General features: G+C 47.9%; 1 protein-coding gene and 1 long non-coding RNA gene across 2 annotated transcripts in view; both read right to left on the reverse strand.

Annotated features, from left to right (window-relative positions):
• The window catches only part of LOC139052136 (uncharacterized), a 39,895-nt gene extending 20,940 nt beyond the window's left edge, over positions 1–18,955 (reverse strand). Inside the window, exon 1 of the mRNA XM_070529230.1 lies at positions 18,720–18,955. Coding sequence (XP_070385331.1) covers positions 18,720–18,921 — 202 coding nt within the window. The 5' untranslated portion in view covers positions 18,922–18,955. The remainder of the gene's footprint in view (positions 1–18,719) is intronic.
• LOC139052160 (uncharacterized) lies at positions 561–17,705 on the reverse strand. Its single transcript, XR_011509747.1, has 3 exons — positions 17,487–17,705; positions 16,217–16,428; positions 561–1,309 (listed from the first exon to the last, which is right to left on the reverse strand). It is a non-coding gene; the product is annotated as an uncharacterized lncRNA (long non-coding RNA).
• Positions 18,956–21,262: the final 2,307 nt, after the last annotated feature.

Raw genomic sequence — 21,262 nt, forward strand, 5'->3', positions numbered from 1 at the left:
CACAGATGCTGCCTGAAGGCATCCATGTAGCCGGATTCGAGACCCTCGTTATGTAATAAACGAAGGATAACCCACTTTTTTCTCAAATATATATATATATATATATATATATATATATATATATATATATATATATATATATATATATATATATATATATATATATATAGATAATGCCAACTGTATGAAAGTGGACGTGCTGTATAAGCGGGCACGACGCTATTGTGCTGTGTCATGCAAAGGAAGGTGTGCCAGGCAGTGATTGCAAGCAGGTGAAACTGACTGCACGCTTGCATACGCAATTATATCGAAGGCCCGATTGAATCAAGATTTAGGTGTCGTGTACAATAGTTTAGCGCCTCTGCTTTCGTTATATTTGTTATATCAACTGCACCCATATACAGAGTTAATTCAAAGCATGTTTTTCTCTTACCACCTGAAGGATGCTTTAGCGGAATGTCCATTTCATCTGTGTACGCAATGTGAAAGCACGCTGTACATTTATGCAGACATGTTCATGCAGACTGACACAGAACATATTTTTCAAAGGAGAATGATTTATTTACAATATAACAAAGTGCACAGCGTAGTTTCACTCTAGCTTCTTAACACAGAACGAGGACTTATATACCAAGCTCTGACAGTAAAATGGAAAAGACAAACGGAGACAGGAACTACAAAAGCATATAGGCAGTATTCGCACCTGCAGCTTTTAAAATGGGAAACAAGCATAACACATGAACTTGCATGAACTTCATGCGGCTGTGACCGACGAACGCTGGGCCTCTCAGAGTTCATTGCTTTCTCGTTCCTTAACAAGTTTTGCTTAGAACTAAATATGTAAAAAAGAAGACAGGTACAATATCAGGAACAGAACACACGTAAGTCCACAACTTAGTGTGAGGTCACATTTTTGTTAGCTAGGTTATCTAATGAGGAATTTAGAGAGCGAAGTGCTTGCAGCTAATAACACAGCTATCCATGACTAGCATGAAAAAAGAAAGCATGAAAGTGCTGCAACGAATGCACTTATTTGAGAAGAACTCTTGTGGGAGCCAAGCAACAAACTTGTTCTTTGTCCTGTGGCACGCACTATGTATACATGTCGCAGTGTTTGGGGGAATTCAGGCTGATGTAAGTCAAGTACTTTATATATACAGTGCCAATAAGAGAAAAAAAAGAAGCCTTTTTAAATAAGTATTTCATGATGACATAATTGCTTCGTCATCACAAACACGTCAGATATCCTTCGTTTATGTTCAAAATTATTTCTCGTGATGACTCCTGGACCTCTAGTCGATCATTGTACCTGGAAGGAAAAAGAAATTCCACTCAATGTTACACAATTCCAGAAACTGTTTCACCTTGTATTATTTTGTTTGGAAACTGTGCAACTGTGGCAATCTATAAGGACTAGAGGTCTGGCGAAATTTTTGAGGCTTTCCCTATATGTATGACCCGGATTCTGCGAGTTGGCTTCCCCTCCAGAGGATTATCAAGATAGCGAGACTGCTTATTTATCATCGTAAAACAAGTGTCATAGTAGCCATGCCACATGTCACATTCGCAGTTGTGCGAGCAACATACATTGCCGATTTATCTGTTCTTGCCCTTTCGTCTCTCGCTTGATATTGCTCTGCAAGCAGTAAAATTTGATGGTTGTTACACTGTGGTATGTCCTGTCACCTTCTTACCTTTCTTACGAATTGTGCGGTAAATAAGGATCTCTTTCTGTGAAAGAGTGCTGCTTTAAGGCATAAATACGCTCCATGGCAGTTTGCAATTAAGGGGTGTAAGCATCCTTTGAAAACATGTCCATGAGTAACACTGCAAAAAGTGCACATGAGTGTATCACCAAGGCGAACCCTTGTGTCTTCTTACATATCTATCAAAACTGAAACTTAAAACTGATACTGAGGTGCAAGGTGTTCATATTATATTACGTTGTCAAAGCACAGTGGTGCCTGAATGTTGTGGGACCGACTCAGACCTGGAGATCAGCACTGAGCAGCAACACAGCAGTCTGCTTACACTTTTTCTGCACGCCCAGACACACTTCCGTTAAAACAAGTGAGCTTAGCGTCACAAGAGTGTAATATAAAATGTGACACTGAACAAAGCAATTCTTATTAGGTATAAATAGGAATGAAATGCTGACATTCGCCCATAGAAAGCTTTGTGTAACAATGCCTGCCAGATAATAAATTTGCAACGTATGAGCCATCTGTGCAAAAACATTATTTGAACGTCCCTTCTTTTGCCTACGTCTTCCACCTCATGCATACATGGCAGTTAAATTATGGGGCTTTACGTGCCAAAACAACTTTCTCATTATGAGGCACGCCGTAGTGGAGGACTCCGGAAAGTTTGACCATCTAAGGTTCTTTAACGTGCACCTAAATCTAAGTACACGGGTGTTTTCGCATTTCTCCCCCATCGAAATGCGACTTCCTGGGCCGGGATTCAATTCCGCGACCTTGTGCTCAGCAGCCTAATACCACAGCCACTGAGCAACCACGGCGGGTAGACAAGGCAGTCAGGTCAAGTAACCTGGACGAGACTGCCACATAGTGTAAGCAAAGGTGGTCACTTCGTGGGCCAATTATGATACCATAGCACGACATGCACCCTATTAGTCGTTTTAATGTGTTTTGCAATGCTAGCCATCGTGTTGGCCCTACCGTGTAAAATCAGCCATAACCCTAACAGCATTACCCAGTAGGGCTAACCAATGGGCGTCCATAGCAGCACACCTCAGCATATCTAGCAGGAGGCCATCATTACACTTTTACAACTCTCCTCCTATGGCTTCAGCCCAGTTTTTGACAAGAAATACAAGCTTGATGCATCTGCATAAGCTGAATGCAACAGGGCACCATACAAAATACCACAATAGCTTTCTACCCAATGCCGCGTTTAATATAAGACTGGCAAGTTGAGTATCATGTGTAGAACAAATAAAATTGTTCTGGAATCAATAATGCTCTTTTTCATACATGCAAATAACATCAGAACTACTACTGACATGGGCATTTTGTGGACAAAACACCGATCGGAAGAGCTGAAGTTTGGTCATGTTGGTAACAGCTCAGTTTAATTGTGTTCATAGCGCACATATACCAAAAAATTAGCAATAAACAGAGTGATAAAACGCTGTCCTCTTCAGCACACTGCGTATCCCTGATTCGATTTTGCATGCTGCAAATTCCACCCTCTGCCTGTCCTTCATCTATTTAGTATGTATTCACTGTGAATACCATGGAAATTGACACTGAGAGCATAGAATGCTAGAATGCATACAAAGAGCAAGAATCATGTCCTCCGACGTGGCACACCTTTAAGCGATCTAATCTTAACCGAACATCCTAAGCCTGCTATTGTGCCGAAAGAAAGTTTACTCAAGTTGCTGTGCAAGACAGTAGTTTGCTTTTAGATAAAATATGTTACGTTAATCCTATTATTTCGGCCAACTGGTGGTTCTGCACTATAGTGAAAAGGTGGCATCATCAACAACTAGCTTGATTTTTTAGCAATAAATAAGCATACAGTCTTCAAGCATATATCTTCAATTAACCAATGGCCCTCAGTCCCCAGCAGCTGCGGAACAGCTGACCAAGGTGGTGGTCAGACTTGTAACGAAGCAGAGGGTGCTAAGAATCTCTTGATCCGGAGAGGCCGCTGTTACGTTTCGCCTACGACGCGCGGTAAAGTCAGCGCGGATGCAACGTACGCCGGAGATTCGTTCCAATCGGCGGACATTTTGGCCCGTTCGGAGCGGCCGCGAGCGCGCCCCGCCGAGCGCGTCCCGGCATGTTCAGTGCCACGTGTCTTTGTGTGTGCGTGTGTGTGTGTGTGCCCACGCTTGTCAAAGCGCGGCAGCCGGGGAGAGGAGCTCCCCCAGTGTGAAGCGAGGAGGTCTGTCCGGCGCCGGCCCGGCTGATGCGTCACCTCCTTGTCCCAACGTGTCTATCAGTCCGTCCGTCGCCGCTGTCACGTGGTGTCGTCCCATGACCTTCCCTCTTGCTCTCAACTCCGAGAGTATAAGAGCAGCTGCCCCCGGACGCCAGGAGAGAGGCTCCGATTTCTTCTGTTGAGTAACGTGCTCTCCCGTCTCTCTACTTCGGTCGACCTGACCGCCCGCTCTTTGCGATGCTAGAATAAACAAGTTGTTCTGTTAGCAGTCGCCTCATGCTTTGCTGGGACCTTCGGATGCTTCCAGTGTGCCCCAGGCCGCCAGGCCAACACTACCCTTGGGGCTTGCGACCCATTTGCAACAACGGGTGTCAGCACTGAGGTTCCAACAGCTGGTGGCCGCGCTGAAATTCCAACAGCCGGTGCCATCGGTGCGGTTCAAACATCTGGTTGCCAGCGGTGAGATCGCGACAACGGAGGCCAGCAGCGAAGAAATGCGGTTGACTGTATGCTGAGCAGCACAACGACCATCCGGGAGCAGTGCAACGAGCCCTGTGTGATGACTGGTTGCCTGCAGCGGAACGACTGCGCTGAAATCTTGGCTGCGAGGTTTGGTGAGTGCGGGACTTTCTTCTTCTGAGTTTTGCCAGGCTTTTGTTAGTGTCAGAAACAGAGCTGGTAATTGTGGTTGTCGTTGCTGCCGGGTTAGTTGCGGCAAGACAATAGTAGGCAGTAGAGAAAGCAGCATTCAGAGCAGCCATGGATTTGAAGTCGTTGCGCAAACCGAAATTGTTGGAGCTTGCAAGAGAGTTGGGTCTGGATGTCTCAGACAAACTCAGAAAACCAGAACTGCTAAGGGTTATTCTTGAGTTAGGAGCTGAGGATGACGAGCTGTCGGAATGCCTTGAGACCATTGAGGAGAGGGAGACTGCAAAAAGACAGGAGCGCGAACTTAAAGAGCAAAAAGATGAGCTTGAACGTAAAGAACAGAGAGAGAGAGATGAGCTTGAACGTAAAGAACAGAGAGAGAGAGATGAGCTTGAACGAAAAGAACGAAACGAGAAAGAAAAAGAAGAGCGTGACCGTCAACACGCTTTGGAAATGAAGCGTCTCGAGGTGGAGATGGAACGCGCTCGTAATGGAAGTCAGGCACACAGTGCAGGAGAACGAGTATTGTTTAAAATGACTGACCTGATGCGGCCGTTTAAGCTTGGAGAGGACATTGGTTTGTTCCTGGTTAACTTTGAGCGAACGTGCGAGAAGCAGGGGTTCTCTCGGGAAACGTGGCCACAGCGCTTGCTCACTTTGTTACCCGGCGAGGCGGCCGACGTAGTCGCTCGCTTGGAGAGAGAGGAGGCAGAGGATTTCGACAAAGTGAAATCGAGTCTGCTAAAAAAGTACAGGCTGTCCGCGGAGGCGTTCTGTCGGAAGTTTCGAGAAAATGAGAAAGGCAAAAGTGAGTCATATACAGAGTTTGCCTACAGGCTAATGTCAAACATGCAGGAGTGGCTCAAAGAATAGAAAGCGTTTGGTGACCACGAGAAAGTTCTGCAGTGTTTCGGGCTAGAACAGTTTTATAGTCGGTTACCTGAGAACGTGCGCTACTGGGTCTTGGATAGGCCAGACGTTAGTACGGTGGCTAGAGCCGCTGAGCTAGCCGAAGAGTTTGTGACGCGTCGGGCTCGCGGAGCTAAGGACGGTCAAAAGGGTGAATTTGGCTCCAAGTTTGAGAGGCCGAAGTTCACGCCCATGAGAGCAAAGGGGGACACACGTAGTGCGGATGCGAGTGAAAGCAGTCCGACCGAACGTAAGGAGACGGCGGCAGCCGAAGCCGAACGCAGAAAGCAGTTCGAGACGAGGCAAGCGCGCGTGTGTTATACGTGCCAGAAGCCGGGTCACTTTTCGGCGCAGTGTCCGGAAACAAAAGCAAAAGTAGTGTTTTTGTCATTATGCAGCACTGACGAGAACATGAAGCTTCTCGAGCCTTACATGCGAGACCTCCTCGTGAACGGGAAGGAGTGCCGAGTGCTTCGCGATTCCGCAGCTACGATGGATGTAGTTCACCCTTCTTACGTAGAACCCGATATGTTCACGGGCGAGTGCGCATGGATCAAGCAAGCCGTGGAAGCTCATAGCGTGTGTCTGCCCGTAGCAAAAGTGCTCATTGAAGGTCCTTTCGGAGCACTTGAGACGGAGGCGGCAGTGTCATCTATGCTGCCCCCTCAGTACCCGTACCTATTTTCGAACAGGTCCGATCACCTCCTGCGCGAGAAGGGGCTTTTGTTTGGTGAGGCTAGCGTTCAGGCCTTAACCAGATCGAAGGTTCGGGAGCTCGCTGCAAAGGCGGTAGTTGCGGGGCCGACGTTGTCGAACGATGAGAAAGGGTCAGAGGCGCAGCAAGCTGATATTCAGAGCACGTCCGAACTGAATGAAACTGTGCCTGTAGCGTTAAAGGCACCAGATACTGGAGAGGAAATGCCCGACACGGGAAAGTTAGAAGAGCTATCTGAAGATTTGCTCATCGCGCCTACGTCAGACGGACTTAATAGGTTGCTAAAAGTCAGCCGGTCGGCTTTGATAGCCGAGCAAAAGAAGGATGGCAGCCTAGAAAACATACGCTGCATTGTCAAGGAAGGTGCCGCCAAGAAAAATGCTCGCTTTGTGGAAAGAGGTGGGGTCCTGTACCGGAAGTATATAGACCGCAGGGGAGTGGAGTTCGATCAGCTGATCGTGCCTCAGTGCTATCGTCAGGATCTGTTGCGCTTGTCGCATGGGGGTTCGTGGTGCGGACACCTAGGAGTTAAGAAAACTAAGGACCGTCTCTTGCAAGAGTACTATTGGCCAGGGTGTTTTCGGGACGCAGACCACTTTGTGAAGACATGCGACACCTGTCAGCGGGTGGGCAAACCAGGGGACAAATCGAGGGCGCCGTTGAAGTTGGTACCTATCATTACGGAGCCTTTTAGACGGCTCGTTATTGATACAGTGGGACCTCTGCCGGTAACAGCCACGGGGTACAGACACATTTTGACTGTGATCTGCCCAGCGACAAAGTTCCCTGAAGCAGTGCCGCTTAAAGAACTCAGCTCAGTTGAGATAGTCAATGCACTACTGTCCATATTTGCGCGAGTTGGTTTTCCTGCGGAAATCCAACCAGATCAGGGCACAGTGTTTACTAGCGCTTTGACGACGGCCTTTCTCGAAAGGTGTGGGGTAAAGCTGTTGCACAGCTCAGTGCACCACCCCCAGTCGAATCCCGTTGAGAAGCTCCACTCCGTCGTGAAGCGCGTGTGGAGAGCATTGTGGTTTGAACAGGAAACTGACTCGGAGCTGTTTCTGCCTGGGGTGACGTTTGCATGGAGGACCGCGCCGCCTGCGGCTACGGGGTTTTCGCCAGCTGAGCTAGTGTACGGTCGCTCGCTGCGATCTCCGCTTCGCATACTTCGAGACGGATCACTGCCCTTTCCAATGGCTGCAGACTATCTGTTTCACAAATGGCCGCCTCCTGCGCTGGAGCCTTGCTGTGCAAAAACTATCTTTTGAGGTGCGTTACAAAAAGGGGAGTCTCAACGGTAACGCCGATGGCTTAAGTCGAAGCCCCTAACGTGGGAATCAGCCTCAAAATTGTTTGTTATTGATGTTTTTCTTCCTGAGGCAGGATTTTTAACATATTGCTTTTGTGTAGTGTTTCAAAGTGATGACGTGCTTTCTAGTGCAATTTTTCGATTTGTGGACGCGTTCTGGATGCTGCTAGACTACTGTAAGGAACTAGGCAGTAGTATTAAAGGGGAAAGAGCCTGGCATGGCTTAGTGAGGGTTGTGCCGTGCTTGCTGACTGAGCGGCTGAGTTTCGGCGTAGTTCTAACGCTTGCTGGGAACGAGAGAAAAATGAGAACTCTCCCGAAGTCACTTTGCAGTGTCCTCTGTGAACCTGAACGTGAGAACGAGGCCTTCTCGGTGCGCTGCGCTCAAGAAACGCCGAGGGACGACCGACTTCGGTTATGAGCATCATCGAGCGACATCCCTCCGGACAGCGGATGCAGTCCCCTGACCATCGGGATCTCCCTCCCCCGGCGGGGCGGTCTGTTACGTTTCGCCTACGACGCGCGGTAAAGCCAGCGCGGATGCAACGCACGCCGGAGCTTCGTTCCAATCGGCGGACATTTTGGCCCGTTCGGAGCGGCCGCGAGCGCGCCCCGCCGAGCGCGTCCCGGCATGTTCAGTGCCACGTGTCTTTGTGTGTGCGTGTGTGTGTGTGTGCCCACGCTTGTCAAAGCGCGGCAGCCGGGGAGAGGAGCTCCCCCAGTGTGAAGCGAGGAGGTCTGTCCGGCGCCGGCCCGGCTGATGCGTCACCTCCTTGTCCCAACGTGTCTATCAGTCCGTCCGTCGCCGCTGTCACGTGGTGTCGTCCCATGACCTTCCCTCTTGCTCTCAACTCCGAGAGTATAAGAGCAGCTGCCCCCGGACGCCAGGAGAGAGGCTCCGATTTCTTCTGTTGAGTAACGTGCTCTCCCGTCTCTCTACTTCGGTCGACCTGACCGCCCGCTCTTTGCGATGCTAGAATAAACAAGTTGTTCTGTTAGCAGTCGCCTCATGCTTTGCTGGGACCTTCGGATGCTTCCAGTGTGCCCCAGGCCGCCAGGCCAACGCTACCCTTGGGGCTTGCGACCCATTTGCAACAACGGGTGTCAGCACTGAGGTTCCAACAGCTGGTGGCCGCGCTGAAATTCCAACAGCCGGTGCCATCGGTGCGGATCAAACACCGCCAATGGAAACTGACCCTTGCACTGTTTAACACCAAAACCCTGAGGCTAGCTTACCAGGACTGAGTAACTACAAGACATTGTATGGGATATTATCGTGCTTAGTGAGATTAGAAGAGCTCATGAGGCTTACACATTCCTGAATAACGGGTATGTCCTCTGCTTTAGATGTATCCCTGATAAGGAGGAATACGGGCTAGGATTCATAATCCATAAGAACATAGCGGGCAACATTAACGAATCCTACACCATTAACTAGAGGGGTAGCAGTAGTCATAATCAAACTTAATAAGAGGTATAGATTAAAGGTAGTACAAGCCTACACTCCAACACCCAGTCACGACGATAAGGAAGTAGATCAGTTTTACGAAGATGTTGAATTAGCTATTAGAAAACTGCAAACTCGGTATACAGTAGTAATGGGTGACTTGAATGCAAAAGTGGGGAAAAAGCAGGCGGGTGAACAGGAAATTGGCAACTTCGCCGTCGATTCTAGAAACGCTAGAGGAGAGATGCTGGTAGAATTCACAGAAAGCATTAAGCTGAGAATACTGAACACTTTTTTCAGGAAACGTCGCAACAGAAAGTGGACTTGGAATAGCCCTAATGGTGAAACAAGAAATTAAATTGATTTCATACTTTCTGCCGATCCCAGCATAGTGCAAGATGTAGAAGTGATGGGTAGGGTAAAGTGCAGTGATCATAGGTTAGTGAGGGCTAGGATTCACCTGAATTTGAAGAGAGAAAGAGTAAAATTGTTCAAGAAAGTACAAGTCAGTTTAGAGGCAGTACGGGTAAAAGCAGACGAATTTAGGCTAGTACTTGCTAACAAATATGCAGCCTTAGAACAGAGATGATGATGATGTTGACGACATAAAGCTAATGAATGAAATCGAAACGAGGCTAGCTTCAGAGGCAGCAATTGAAGTGGGAGGCAAGGCACCAAGGCAACCAGTAGGCAAGCTCTCTCAAGTAACAAAGGACCTAATAAAAAACGACAAAGAATGAGTCTCCGACCCAAGAGATAAGATATAATTCGCGGAACTGTCAAAACTGATCAACACAGTGAGAATAAGTGATATTCAAAATTATAACGTGAGAAAGACTTAAAGAGCCGCTGAAACGGTTCGGACAAATTTTGTAGACGCGTAGGATACATCTTTAGTAGAACATTCACACCACAATTTAAGTGAAAAGTTACATATTAATGGAGCTACAAGCAATTAGAAGTTACCCTCCTCCCTAGCCATGCTTTTGCTCCTCATATTGTTCGCCGAGCGATCGGGGCTAAGCTCCGCTTCGACTGGTTCGGCGTCACGATGCGGCGTCCCATCGTCCACTTACGGTTGTTATGGAGCCTGCCCCCGCCCGCGCGAAACCTCTCTGCTAGCCGCTTTGTCGTAGACCCCAAGCGAGAGCTATCGAAGCAGCTTGCGTTGCAAGCATTTTGTCGTAGCGCCGAACGTGTTCTGTATTCCGGTAATCGAACACAAGCTGAACGTTTTGACGAAATAGGGGAGGCATAAACTCAAGTTGATGAAGGAACTTTCGCGTAGACGCACGTGAGCTTCCAGATCGTCTCCACGGTTCAGCCACCCGTTGGCGCAGAGCTTAACCAGCCAAAGAAAGAGCTAATATTGATCTAACCAAGTGTAAAACATTTTAAACATTTATAAAAACTACGAGGTAATGATTACAGTCCTGCGAAAAATTTACACCAGCAGCAAAGAAGAAAACATTTTGTTACTGCTACTGTGTCTGGTTGAACTCTGTCACCAGGTGGCTGCACCGTGCAGACCATTCACATTGGCTCTTCTGTTCATCCCCTTAAACGATACGCAAGGGGACACGGCCAGGCCCTGTGCCATTGCGCTTGCGTTTACCCTAATGCCGAACTCGCGAAACGCGTTTGCGTTAGTAATCTTCCAGTGTAAATTGACGGCTGCAATCGCGCAAATGCTGGCGCCGATCGGATAGCGGCAGTCCGATGCGCTGCAGCCAGTCCGCCCGTCTACTGGCTTGCAGAGGGACATGATGTCGCAGCTTGACATATTGCCAGTCGCTACGTTTGCAGTCTACAACGCAACAAAGTCGAATCATATCGCTTGCGAACAAACAGACCGACACTGACGGCGGAGCTCTCGTCAAAGACGGAGCACGTTATAACACAAGCAGACGACACTTGCTGTGTGCCGGACGTGCCTAAGTGTACTGAAAAATTGTTTTTGTGCATTCTCTTTATCTTAGTTCTTTTTTGTAAAAACAAATCAACTAAATTCCAACTATTGCGAACATCATTTGTTTATAATAAAGTTGGAAAAATTATTGATTGCGCGCCCAGGCCATCCAATCGAATAGCTCGCCCCACTGTCGTCATATAGGTGATTTCCTTCATATGGGTAAAAAAATTTAAATTATGTGGTTTTGCGTGCCAAAACCACTTCCTGATTATTAGGCACGCCGTAGTGGGGGACTCCGCAAATTTCGACCACCTGGGGATCTTTAATGTGAACCTAAATCTAAGTACACGGGTGTTTTCGCATTTCGCCCCCATCGAAATTCGGCCGCCATGGCCGGTATTCGATCCCGCGACCTCGTGCTCAGCAGCCCAACACCATAGCCACTGAGCAACCACGGCGGGTTTCATGTGGGTAGAAGTGGCTGAAGATTCTGCCGATCAGTGTGCTGCGATCGGCAGCGATGTGCATTTTTAAAGCCTTATAATAGATTTCACGATTTACGCGGAGCACTTAGATGTGTCAATTATTGATCAGAAGGATCTAGTCTAGCTACTCTGTGCGTTTGTAGAAAATCGTCAAACTCGTTTCAGGGTCCTTCAAGAAGCTGTGAAAAATGGAAGCAGCCTGAAAGCTGAGAAGGAAACATGGCATGAGACAAACCAAAATATATGCACTGAAACATAAGCAGGGTAATATCATCAGCAATTTCGAAGGCAGAATAAAAGCAGCGGAAGAATTCTGCACTGACATGTACATTACCCAGAAGACTCAGGAGTATTCTATTCGAAACAATAATGAACAGCATACGGAAACTCCTCCTATACCTAGAGCTTAGGTCAGAAGGGCCTTGCAAGCCATCAAACGGGGAAAAGCGGTAGGAGAGGATGGAATAAAAGACAATTTAATCAATGATGGAGGAGACATAATGCTAGGAAAACTGGCGGCTTTCTATAGGCGCCGTGCACGCCGACGGACGCGCCACATGGTGGCGGTCTTGCGCAGAACACGCGGAAGAGGAGCCTGGCGCGCGCTGTAGTTTTTTGTGTCGTTGGTCGTGCTTCTCTGTCTTATTACCGTTTTCAGAGCAAGATAGGCAACACCAGTCACACGTGCGGGGTGGCCAAAGCTTCAGGGAATGTCGAAGGAGAATTGTTGCAGGAAGGGGGGCTCAAATGCCGCTGAAAAGGTGCCGGCGATACGGTTCTAATCATTCCCGGCAAAGCCTCATCAGCGGGAGCAACGGTAGCAAAAACGGATCGTCGCTTCGAAGAGAAATTTCTTGGTCTCATCCTTTCCTTTGTCTCGTCGGTATTTTTTTCCTCTCGATCATAGTTAGACGCGTGAGCAACGAAGTTCTTCTGCAGAGCAGCATGAGGTTTAAAGGTATTTCGCTAAAGTTCGGAATGCTGTTTGCAGCTTATATTGTTTTCCGCTTCTTTACCGCGTTGCGCTAGCTAGGCAACACGACTGCACGAGCGCATTGCATTGTATGTTAAAGCTACTGAAGTTTGCAAAAACGGAAATCGTTGGTTTCATGTGGCGCGGTAAATCCTTGCACCAGCTGTCACGCACTTCATCTTTTTACGTCTCATTTATGCGTGGTTTCGCACATGTTTAACTGTTGCTAGTTGCTCCATGCATAACTCTTGTCGATTCTTTTGAGCTGCGAAGTTCTCACCCCGCCTTGTTTGTAAAGGGTATAAATCACGCTGTGTCTTATCGGAATGATACCAAGGAAGTGCTTCTTTAACAGCTTTATTCTTTTCGCCCGAGGGCATCTTAGATATTGTTTGCGTTTTTGGAAATGTGTTTAGAAAATAGGTAGTTGAGGGCGAGAATTGCTAATAGCTGCTGCATATGGTATTTTTGTTTCATTTCTCGCCGAAAAGTTCGCGTCCCGTTTGGGAAGTCATCACACTTTGATGCAGCCTGAGCAAACTAAACACGCCGAGTGATTTGTTTGTTTCACAACGTAGTCCCTTCTTGCACGTGAGCTTTGTACTCAACTGAATTCTTTCTTATACTTACGCTGCAGACGACTAAACTGGGCCTTGCCGCCAGCGCTCATCTACTTTGACTGGCGCTGCTCTCCCTTTAAATATATCATGTGGCACCTTTCTTTAGTCTTTAGCTTTGTACGTTTCCAAGCAGCTCGCTTAGGGAATTTAAAATTGCACAAACTGCAGCGGGAACGGTAGTTCATCGGCGTACGCAGCAGAATTGCATCGGCGGTACAGCACTAACACCCTGAGCTCAGCAGCCCAACACCATAGCCACTGAGCAACCACGGCGGGTTGAGCTTAATCTGCGCCTTAAACTATCGCAAGATAGGGCAGAACGGTGCGAAATGGTGTACACCGGATGTCATGTGGACCGACCCTAATTATAGTCTCAACGCAGCCAAGGATCATAATTAGACACTTACCACGAAGCAACCCCACCCATTGAACTGCGCCTATACCGAAATCAACGCAGCGTTGACACCGATGTGTCCCCAAAGGCCCCTCTGTCTTCACCTGACAGCCTCAACTAATGATGAATAGGGCCAACGTGGAATGCTACCGTGGGAACGGCTTCGTCCTCAGATTCCCAGATTGCTGCGCGCTGGCTAAATATGCATCCGCATATTTAGCACCGTCGTAGGCGGGGTGCGGCGGAACGATGCGATATGATGGGTGGGATATTGCGACCGATTCGACGATTGCGATTGGTCACTACACATGTAAGATTCTCTACTCTATTCACCTAGGCATGACTACAGTATTAAAAGTTGAGTCCTTTCTTGCAGTGAGGAGGGCTGCCGTGTCTTGATGTGAACTCTGACGTTCAATATACGCCTGCATGAAGTGGGCTTCCGTATCTGGAACCAGTGTAACTCAACCGTTGTTCCTTCATTCCAACCACTGGACGTACTCGTCGATGCCTGCCCGAAACACCACCTCGAGCTGCAACAGTCAGGCCTGTCGGCCTTTACACAAGACTCGAACAATCCAGCGTAATCGCTGGTGCCCGCGCGCCTTCAAGAAAGAACTACACAATTTGTGCCGAGCATACAAGCTGCCGACACAAATCTCGGCGAGAACAAAATATAAACTATAACATTCGAGTAAGTTCCAATCAAGCGGGCGTGCCTCGCGCTGAGCGGTAACTAATTTGGTAGTGGGGCCCCCACTACCAAATTAGTTACCGCTCAGCGCGAGGCATTACCCCCACTTGGGGGTAATGCACTCACCGAGGAAAGGATAAATAAGTATTCGTGCCAATATGCGTAATATGCGATAAGATGCTGAGCTGTTTACATCCTGAAGATAGAACGTTCTGCCAGGGTTATCCGCGTCGTCCAGTTTCCGAGAACGTGGTGCATCAATAGATGTAGAATAAGGTTGAAACTGTGATGCGCTGTTAATTGTAAATGCAAAGTATCTTTCTAGTCCAGTCACTTCATGACGGGCGAGCATAGCGCCGGTTTGGTGAGCCATTTCCGGTGTTAGTGTAGTCTGAAACTATGTGCTACAGGAGTAAATAGGTATGTGCCACTGGGTTTTAGTTGGCTGGCAATTTTATCTTGCCATTGCAAACGTTCCGTATTATAAACATAACCAATACTGTCTATCATCTGCGCATAACCATTGCCTACAAAACAGTTGCATTAGTCATACAACACTGGTCAAGAAATAATGAATGCTTCGCATTATGTAAATGGCAACCGCAGTTCAGTCTGCCATTTGGTTTGTCTGCGTATTACTACAAGACGCTCATGCGCGAAAAAATGAATGAGAACAAAACAAACCTATTTACTAGCACACGCGAGGTATTCTAAAAGAGGCAGAGATGACGACTGCGAATACTCGAAGCTGCGTGGCCTCGGTATGCACGGCAGTGCGCAATGCGGTCTCGCGGAATACAAATACACGGCGCGTGCACTCGAAGCGAAGACCGTTACAGACAGCAGTTTAACTGGTAAAGACTTGGGCGTATGCTCACAGTGCTGCCGATATCGCTGCTACGTGCCGCACCGTCGACGCTCACGGGATAGAAAGGAAAGTACACTGCAGGAGTGTATATGTTAATGACTGGTGTATATATAATATGACGGGACCACAAAACGGGGCGACAACACACAGCGCTATGAATTTTGTAGTTAGTCATCGCTGGGTATGTCTTATTTTACTGAGCCATGATCGTGGTGCACCAGTCATGGACTATAGTGAGAAATTACTTTGTCCATTAAGTAGAAACGCATTACAATTCCCATTATCCTTTCTCTGCACTGCTAAGCTGACAAAGTGCAAATGAAGGCATGCATAGAAAGGCTTGCTCCAGCGCGTCCAAAGAAGGGGCGAAACGTTGAATAATCCGCGAGGATCGAGAGCAGAGAAAGTGAATGCAACCGGAGAACGCGTGAACCTTGACTGTGCGTGAGCGCTCTATGCGACGGTGCAAGGGCGACAGAAAGCCAGGCGTTTGCCTGTTCATAAATGCAGTGCTATATACGGGACTTCACCCGCCTGGGAAGCTCGGTGGATATGCTTTTCTGCTGGTGTGAATGAGGTCGCGGATTCGATTACCAGCCGCATTCCAATGGGGCGGAGCGAAAGAACGCTCGTGCCGAGGGCGAACGTTCAAAAAAAAAACAGTCTAGGAGGGGAAAAATGCAATCCTCATCTCGCGAGTGTGTACGAGCGTGCGCAGTGCCATGTATCGACGACAGTTATTTCATTTGTCAGAAGACGCAAACTGACACTTACTTGTCAGGTCTATGTACCGAAGTCGCATAATTATGGAAAAAGTTAGAATCGCTGTAATTCTAAATGCAAAAAAAAACAAGACAGCCAGCCAGCTTGTGACAAATGTCGCTGCCCCATTTACAACTCAGTGAAGCAAAAGCCATGGTCTAAACAGCGCAGCATATTGCAATGTTTGTGCCTCAGCCTGCAATATACGCACAGTAAATAAGAAATTTTTTCGAAGTTGCAATTGCATTCTCCACATTTTGTGCAGTGAAAAAGGCGAAGAATCCTCCTTTGTACAAGTGAACATCTGCCTGACGGTTTGCAGCAAAATGTGTTCGCTGCAAACTCTCTTCTCTTCTGTGTGTCTCGTCAAAATATTGCGCAATCCAGCCTCTGATATGCTATACCAACACGCCCAGTCGTCAACCTTGGGTTTGTTCGCAACTCGCACGAGGGCCTGCAGAAACAATGTTTTTAGGGCATGGGGCACTCCGTGGGAACATTCTGATCTTTCCTGGAATTTCGCTTTCTACATGCGCAGAGACAACAATGCACAGAAATACAGTACCTCTATAGCTGAACTTGCCGAGCTGCCATAGTCCCCGCTGCAAAATCGGTGGTTTGGCTCCGGAACAGCATCCAGGAACCGCATCGCGGCGAAGAAAATCCCCTTGCCAGTATACACCTCGCTTGCAGGCTGGCCGCTCGTTGTCGTGCGGACTTTCTTTTTTTCCTTTCTGTAGGTTCGCCTTTTATTGGCGAAGATGCCCTTCAGCATATCTGCAAAAATGCGTCACCGATCAGTAAAGGACATTGTTTGCATGTCTTTTTTTCGAGACTCACTCGCGTACCCTGCCGCGATCGGGCGCACACAGCAAGCGCGGCGATGAAGGTATGTGGCGCTTCGACGTGACGTGGCAAAAACATAATTCGGCCCACTTGTGGAATGACGCCCGAACACACAAGGCAAGAAAAAAAAAAAGGAAAGGAGCTCGGGCTTGAGTAAATGTTGACCTCAGAACTGTTTAATCGGGAAGGAAAATGCAGTTGCCATGTTCTATTCGTTCGCGATAAAATATTTTAGTAGCGAGAGTTGCTGGAGTGTACTTTGTGGCCACTGGAATAGCTAAGCCCGTCCCGGAACCGCTGTACAGATATGCGGATTTTGTTTCTTGATCAGTCGTCTGGGAGCGCTGAAATAGTGGTGCTATCACGCGGTTGTATTTCGCCGGCTTTCTTTAAAGGCAATTACAAGAAGCGCCATCAATGGTACCTAGTTGCAAACACTTCAGTCGACCATTTCTAAATGTGAATACAACTTCCGTATAGACACTTTCATGGCAAAGGCAATATTTAAGCTGTTTGGCAATTACTTTATACTTACTCATTTTGCAAACCAAAAAATATACCGCAGACCACGATACGCGATACTCGACACCAGTGAGTTGGTTTGAGCCTCTTTGCACACTTCGCTTTTAAAACATTGGCTACTTTTAGCTGGGACACACTGTATAAAAAATGATTGGGTATAAAAGGGACTGCGCGTGGGCAAACAAAATTAAAAACAGACAAGGTGAGGAGGGAACTCTGTAAAACCACCAGGCATTCACGAACGCCGCACGTATGCAATCTTTTAGGTAGTGCTCCCAACAATTCACGTGTAAGTTGCTGTCTGTGCGCGAACGCAATGTCAGTGGCTCGAAAAAATCGGCGTGCAGCCACACTCAACGTAGTGTTACGACATATAGGAAGAAGCAAGGCCTTTCAATGACAAATGACACTCTCGCGAACTCACATTATGAATAAGTAAAGACTGCCTTGTCGCAGAAAGAACTTACCCACTTCATACGGTCCGTTTTCCGGGTAGTTCTCGTTCATCTCTCCAGCTACCTTATTCCACAGGTAACGCTTTTTCGCGTTGTCATTGTAATAATTCCGGCTCGGGTCCCACAAAGCCGAGAACTGCTCAACGAGGGACACAAAATAAAAAACCTCGTCGTCACTCCAAGAGCACATGCTGTTGAAAAATATATCTCCAGCACGCACGTGTAGGCGGAACGGCGGACATGAAACGACTGGCTTTTACTGAGCCGCAAACTAGATCTGATTCGGCTGAAGACACTCTGTTGCCGGACAACATTCGTCGGCTACGCCAAAATCGCTGCGGTGATGCGGTCCGCCGCAAAAACGGAAGCGGGAACAGCCTCGGCGATTTGTTGGACCGCGAGGGCCGCGGTCTTGCGCGGGCTAACGACGGTACGCACGAACTGGTGACGTCCTATCACGTGATGCGCGGACCGCGGTCCAAAAAGAGCAATTTGGTCCGTCGTGTGGATCGGCCTTTATTGGACCGCGAGGGCCGCGGTCTTGCGCGGGCCAACGGCGGTACGCACGAACTGGTGACATCCTATGACGTGATGCGCGGACCGCGGACCAAAAGAGCAATTTGCTCCGTCGTGTGGATCGGCCTTTAGGTGCGCATGTAAGTTTGAAATTTCGCCAGTTAACAGGTACGAACAGGTAACAGTAAATGTTAACAGGTAGAGAGTAGAGACTCCGACGCAAAATGTATATTATTTGTATGTTACCGGAACATGCTAAGCCACTTTGTTTACTTAACGAGAAGAGGCTAAGAACACTTTAAAAGCCATTAGAATTCTTTTCGCGACTCTCACTTGCTGTATCAATTTCGCCAAAGTATTTGCGCCTGGAAACTGCAGATATTTTCTATGCGAGACGCCGCTGTATACGATTCTGAACTAATACTGGCGCGTAGTGGATCTTTACTTAACGCCTAAACGTCAGTTCGCGAGTGCTGTTCCGTACTTGCGGGCGCCGAAGTTAGCAAGCCCCAGCATACCTAGTTTGCACGCCGTTCACCTCTCTTTTCTCCTCATATTAAGCTGGTCGTAAGGGTGTAATATCAGGCTCCAAAGGGTAAGAACAATCACAGTCGTCAGCTCGTTCACCCGCACAGGTAACCAAAGAAGCAACTTGCTTTCCTTCCAGACTTTCTATCTCGGTAGCAAGAACAGGGCACCACGCTATTGCGGAAAGCCTGTTACGCTTACCTCTGAAGACTTCCAGCGAATCGTCGCTGACATTGCTCGACGAGCTTGCAGTTCCCGGTGATCTAAGCCCCTCGTGCGCAGCATGCTTGGCAGGACGCTTCGATTCGGAATAATGATCCATAGCTTTTTCAAGCACTGGTATTCTAAGGACTGCTTTCGATTTATTGCATTGAGCCCACTGCGTGGGAGCACGAGAGCACATGAATTTAAATGCATTTTGCGCAGTTGCCGTACTGCAGGGCATGCGCATTACATGACCAGCTAAAGTTGATTCTCAGCAATGGGTAGACAGTCGGGCTTGTTTCGGAATCGGCAAATAAAGCGTCACCATGGCACTAGAAGCCAAAGGAATTATCACTAACTTTTCCATATGTGGCCGTATATTTTGAACCTACATAGCAATAAAGTAAAGTGATGCAATTATTTGTAGAAATAATGTGTGCTTTCGGTTGTTTTCTTTTTTGGCGTCCAATATCTTTATTTATTCGCTTGATTTGCATCAACAATTGCGCCAACGGGAGGCGCTTTCGTTCTTATCCCTTCGGCTGACATTATCTTCGTCTGCGCCTGCGGCTTTCTATGCACGTGCGCGTTTTTTAGTATGCTCTGCAGTTAAAAACTGTCTTTCTGCCCCTGCGAATGTTCCGGCAATGTCGGAAAATCCGAGGAAAGCATACAAGGCTTGCTGTGCGGCTGTGTGATGTGACAACTCGGGCAGCAACACAATGCGAAAATGTTTCTGTTTTCCAGCGGATGAGAGGTAAGCCCACTTTTTCTTCCGTTCCGTTCCAAAAACTTTTATTTCCATCAGAGAAGGAGACACCCTACTCCCTGTCCCTGGCGCGCAGGCCTAGGGACAGGAGTGGGAGTCTCCGCGACTAGATGCAGGCAAAGAGTTGTTGACTCTTCGCGGCCTCTGCCGCCAGATGGATGGCTCTCCTCTGCATGGCGGGGTCCGCGCTTTGCAGAAGGGTGTCCCAGGCTTCTCTACTATTTATTCCTTCCTTGACACCTGGGGAGTCTACGCATTGCCAGATTATATGGTCGAGGGTCCCCCTCTCCCCGCATCTCTTACATTTATCGTCTATATCGTCGTCTTTTAGTACGTGTGACGCCCATACTGGATTTATGTAGTTTCCTGCTTGCAGTCTGCGCCAGGCTCTCGCCTCTCTATTTCCGAGCTCCTTGTCCGGAGGGGGGACAGTTCTACGCTGAAGCTTATAGTTTTCAATTATTTCTGTGTAGGTCTGTAGTCTCTCGTCTAGTTCCTTGCAAGCGGGCGGCTCTGTTCCTGCCCGGAAGTAGAGATCTCGGGCTAGGAAGTGTGCCGCCTCGTTGCCTGGGACCGACGTGTGAGCTGGTGCCCATACGAGGCTGATTTTTCTGTCAATTTTCTTTCCTGTTAGTATTCGTATCGCTTCTGGTGCGATTCTGCCTTTTCCGTAATTGTGGATGGCTGTTTTGCTGTCGCTTATTATGTAGCTCGCCTTGGTCCCGACACAGGCAAGCGCGATTGCTACTTCTTCCGCTGCTTCCGGATTGCGGCTGCGTATTGTTGCTGCTGAGACTGCTTCGCCTTGGCCATCAACCACTGAGGCTACTGCCGCACCCAGTTTGCCGCTGGCCGCATCCGTGTACGCCACTATCTCCCTATCTATTTCGCTGAAGCGTCTGACCAGTGCTTCGGCTCTCTTTTCTCTCCTTTCTTTGTTGAAGGTGGGGTGCATGTTTTTGGGAAGTGGGTCTATCCTTAGCTGTTCTCTGATTTCTCTTGGTATGTCACGTTTCTTTTGCATGCCTCTGTCTGTCTGCAGCCTCACCATGTTCAGGATAGCTCTGCCTGTATATGTTTGGCTGAGTCTTTCCTGTTGGGCGGTTTTAACTGCTTCGGCTGTTTCTTGCCAAGTATTGTGAATTCCCATTGTTAGGAGTCTCTCAGTAGAGGTGCTTATGGGTAGTCCGAGTGCTCGTTTATAGCATCTTCTGATGATCGAGTCTAATTTGTCTCTTTCTGAAGCCCGGATGTTAAGGTATGGTGGCCCACTTTTTCTGCAGTCGTTATGACGAAACAAGCGCTGTGCTTATCTAAACAGCTGTAGGACGAAACGGAAGATCTGCCGCGCTTGTTTTCAAGTTAATATCTTTTCGGTTTTGTGCGGTACTTTTTTTCCGTAGTGTTATAAGAAACTGAAGCAAATTGGTCGGTTGGTTCCAGTTGACGCGTAGCCGAAATTTTCGCTCCTGTGTATGTTAGCGGTAGGACTTCATTTGTTCCACGAGTAGAAAACTTGCAATTTATGTCTGCCGAAGGTATTTCAATGCTTCCTGCGTAAAATGGTCACCCTGGAAAGCAATCCAGTGACTAATTTTCGTCATTACATTACCACCTTTGAATGGTCATGAATGCTGCAGAAGTAAAAAGTAAAATCAATTACGTAGCAGTCATCGTTAGCGTTTTGCATTGCAAGAAGTTTGGATTACCTATGTGACGACATAGGTTCGTTTCACTTTTCAACCTGTGCCTAGAAGGGCAGAATTTCTTA

Source organism: Dermacentor albipictus, unplaced genomic scaffold (assembly GCF_038994185.2).
Source record: "Dermacentor albipictus isolate Rhodes 1998 colony unplaced genomic scaffold, USDA_Dalb.pri_finalv2 scaffold_19, whole genome shotgun sequence".
Taxonomy (NCBI): Eukaryota; Metazoa; Arthropoda; class Arachnida; order Ixodida; family Ixodidae; genus Dermacentor; species Dermacentor albipictus.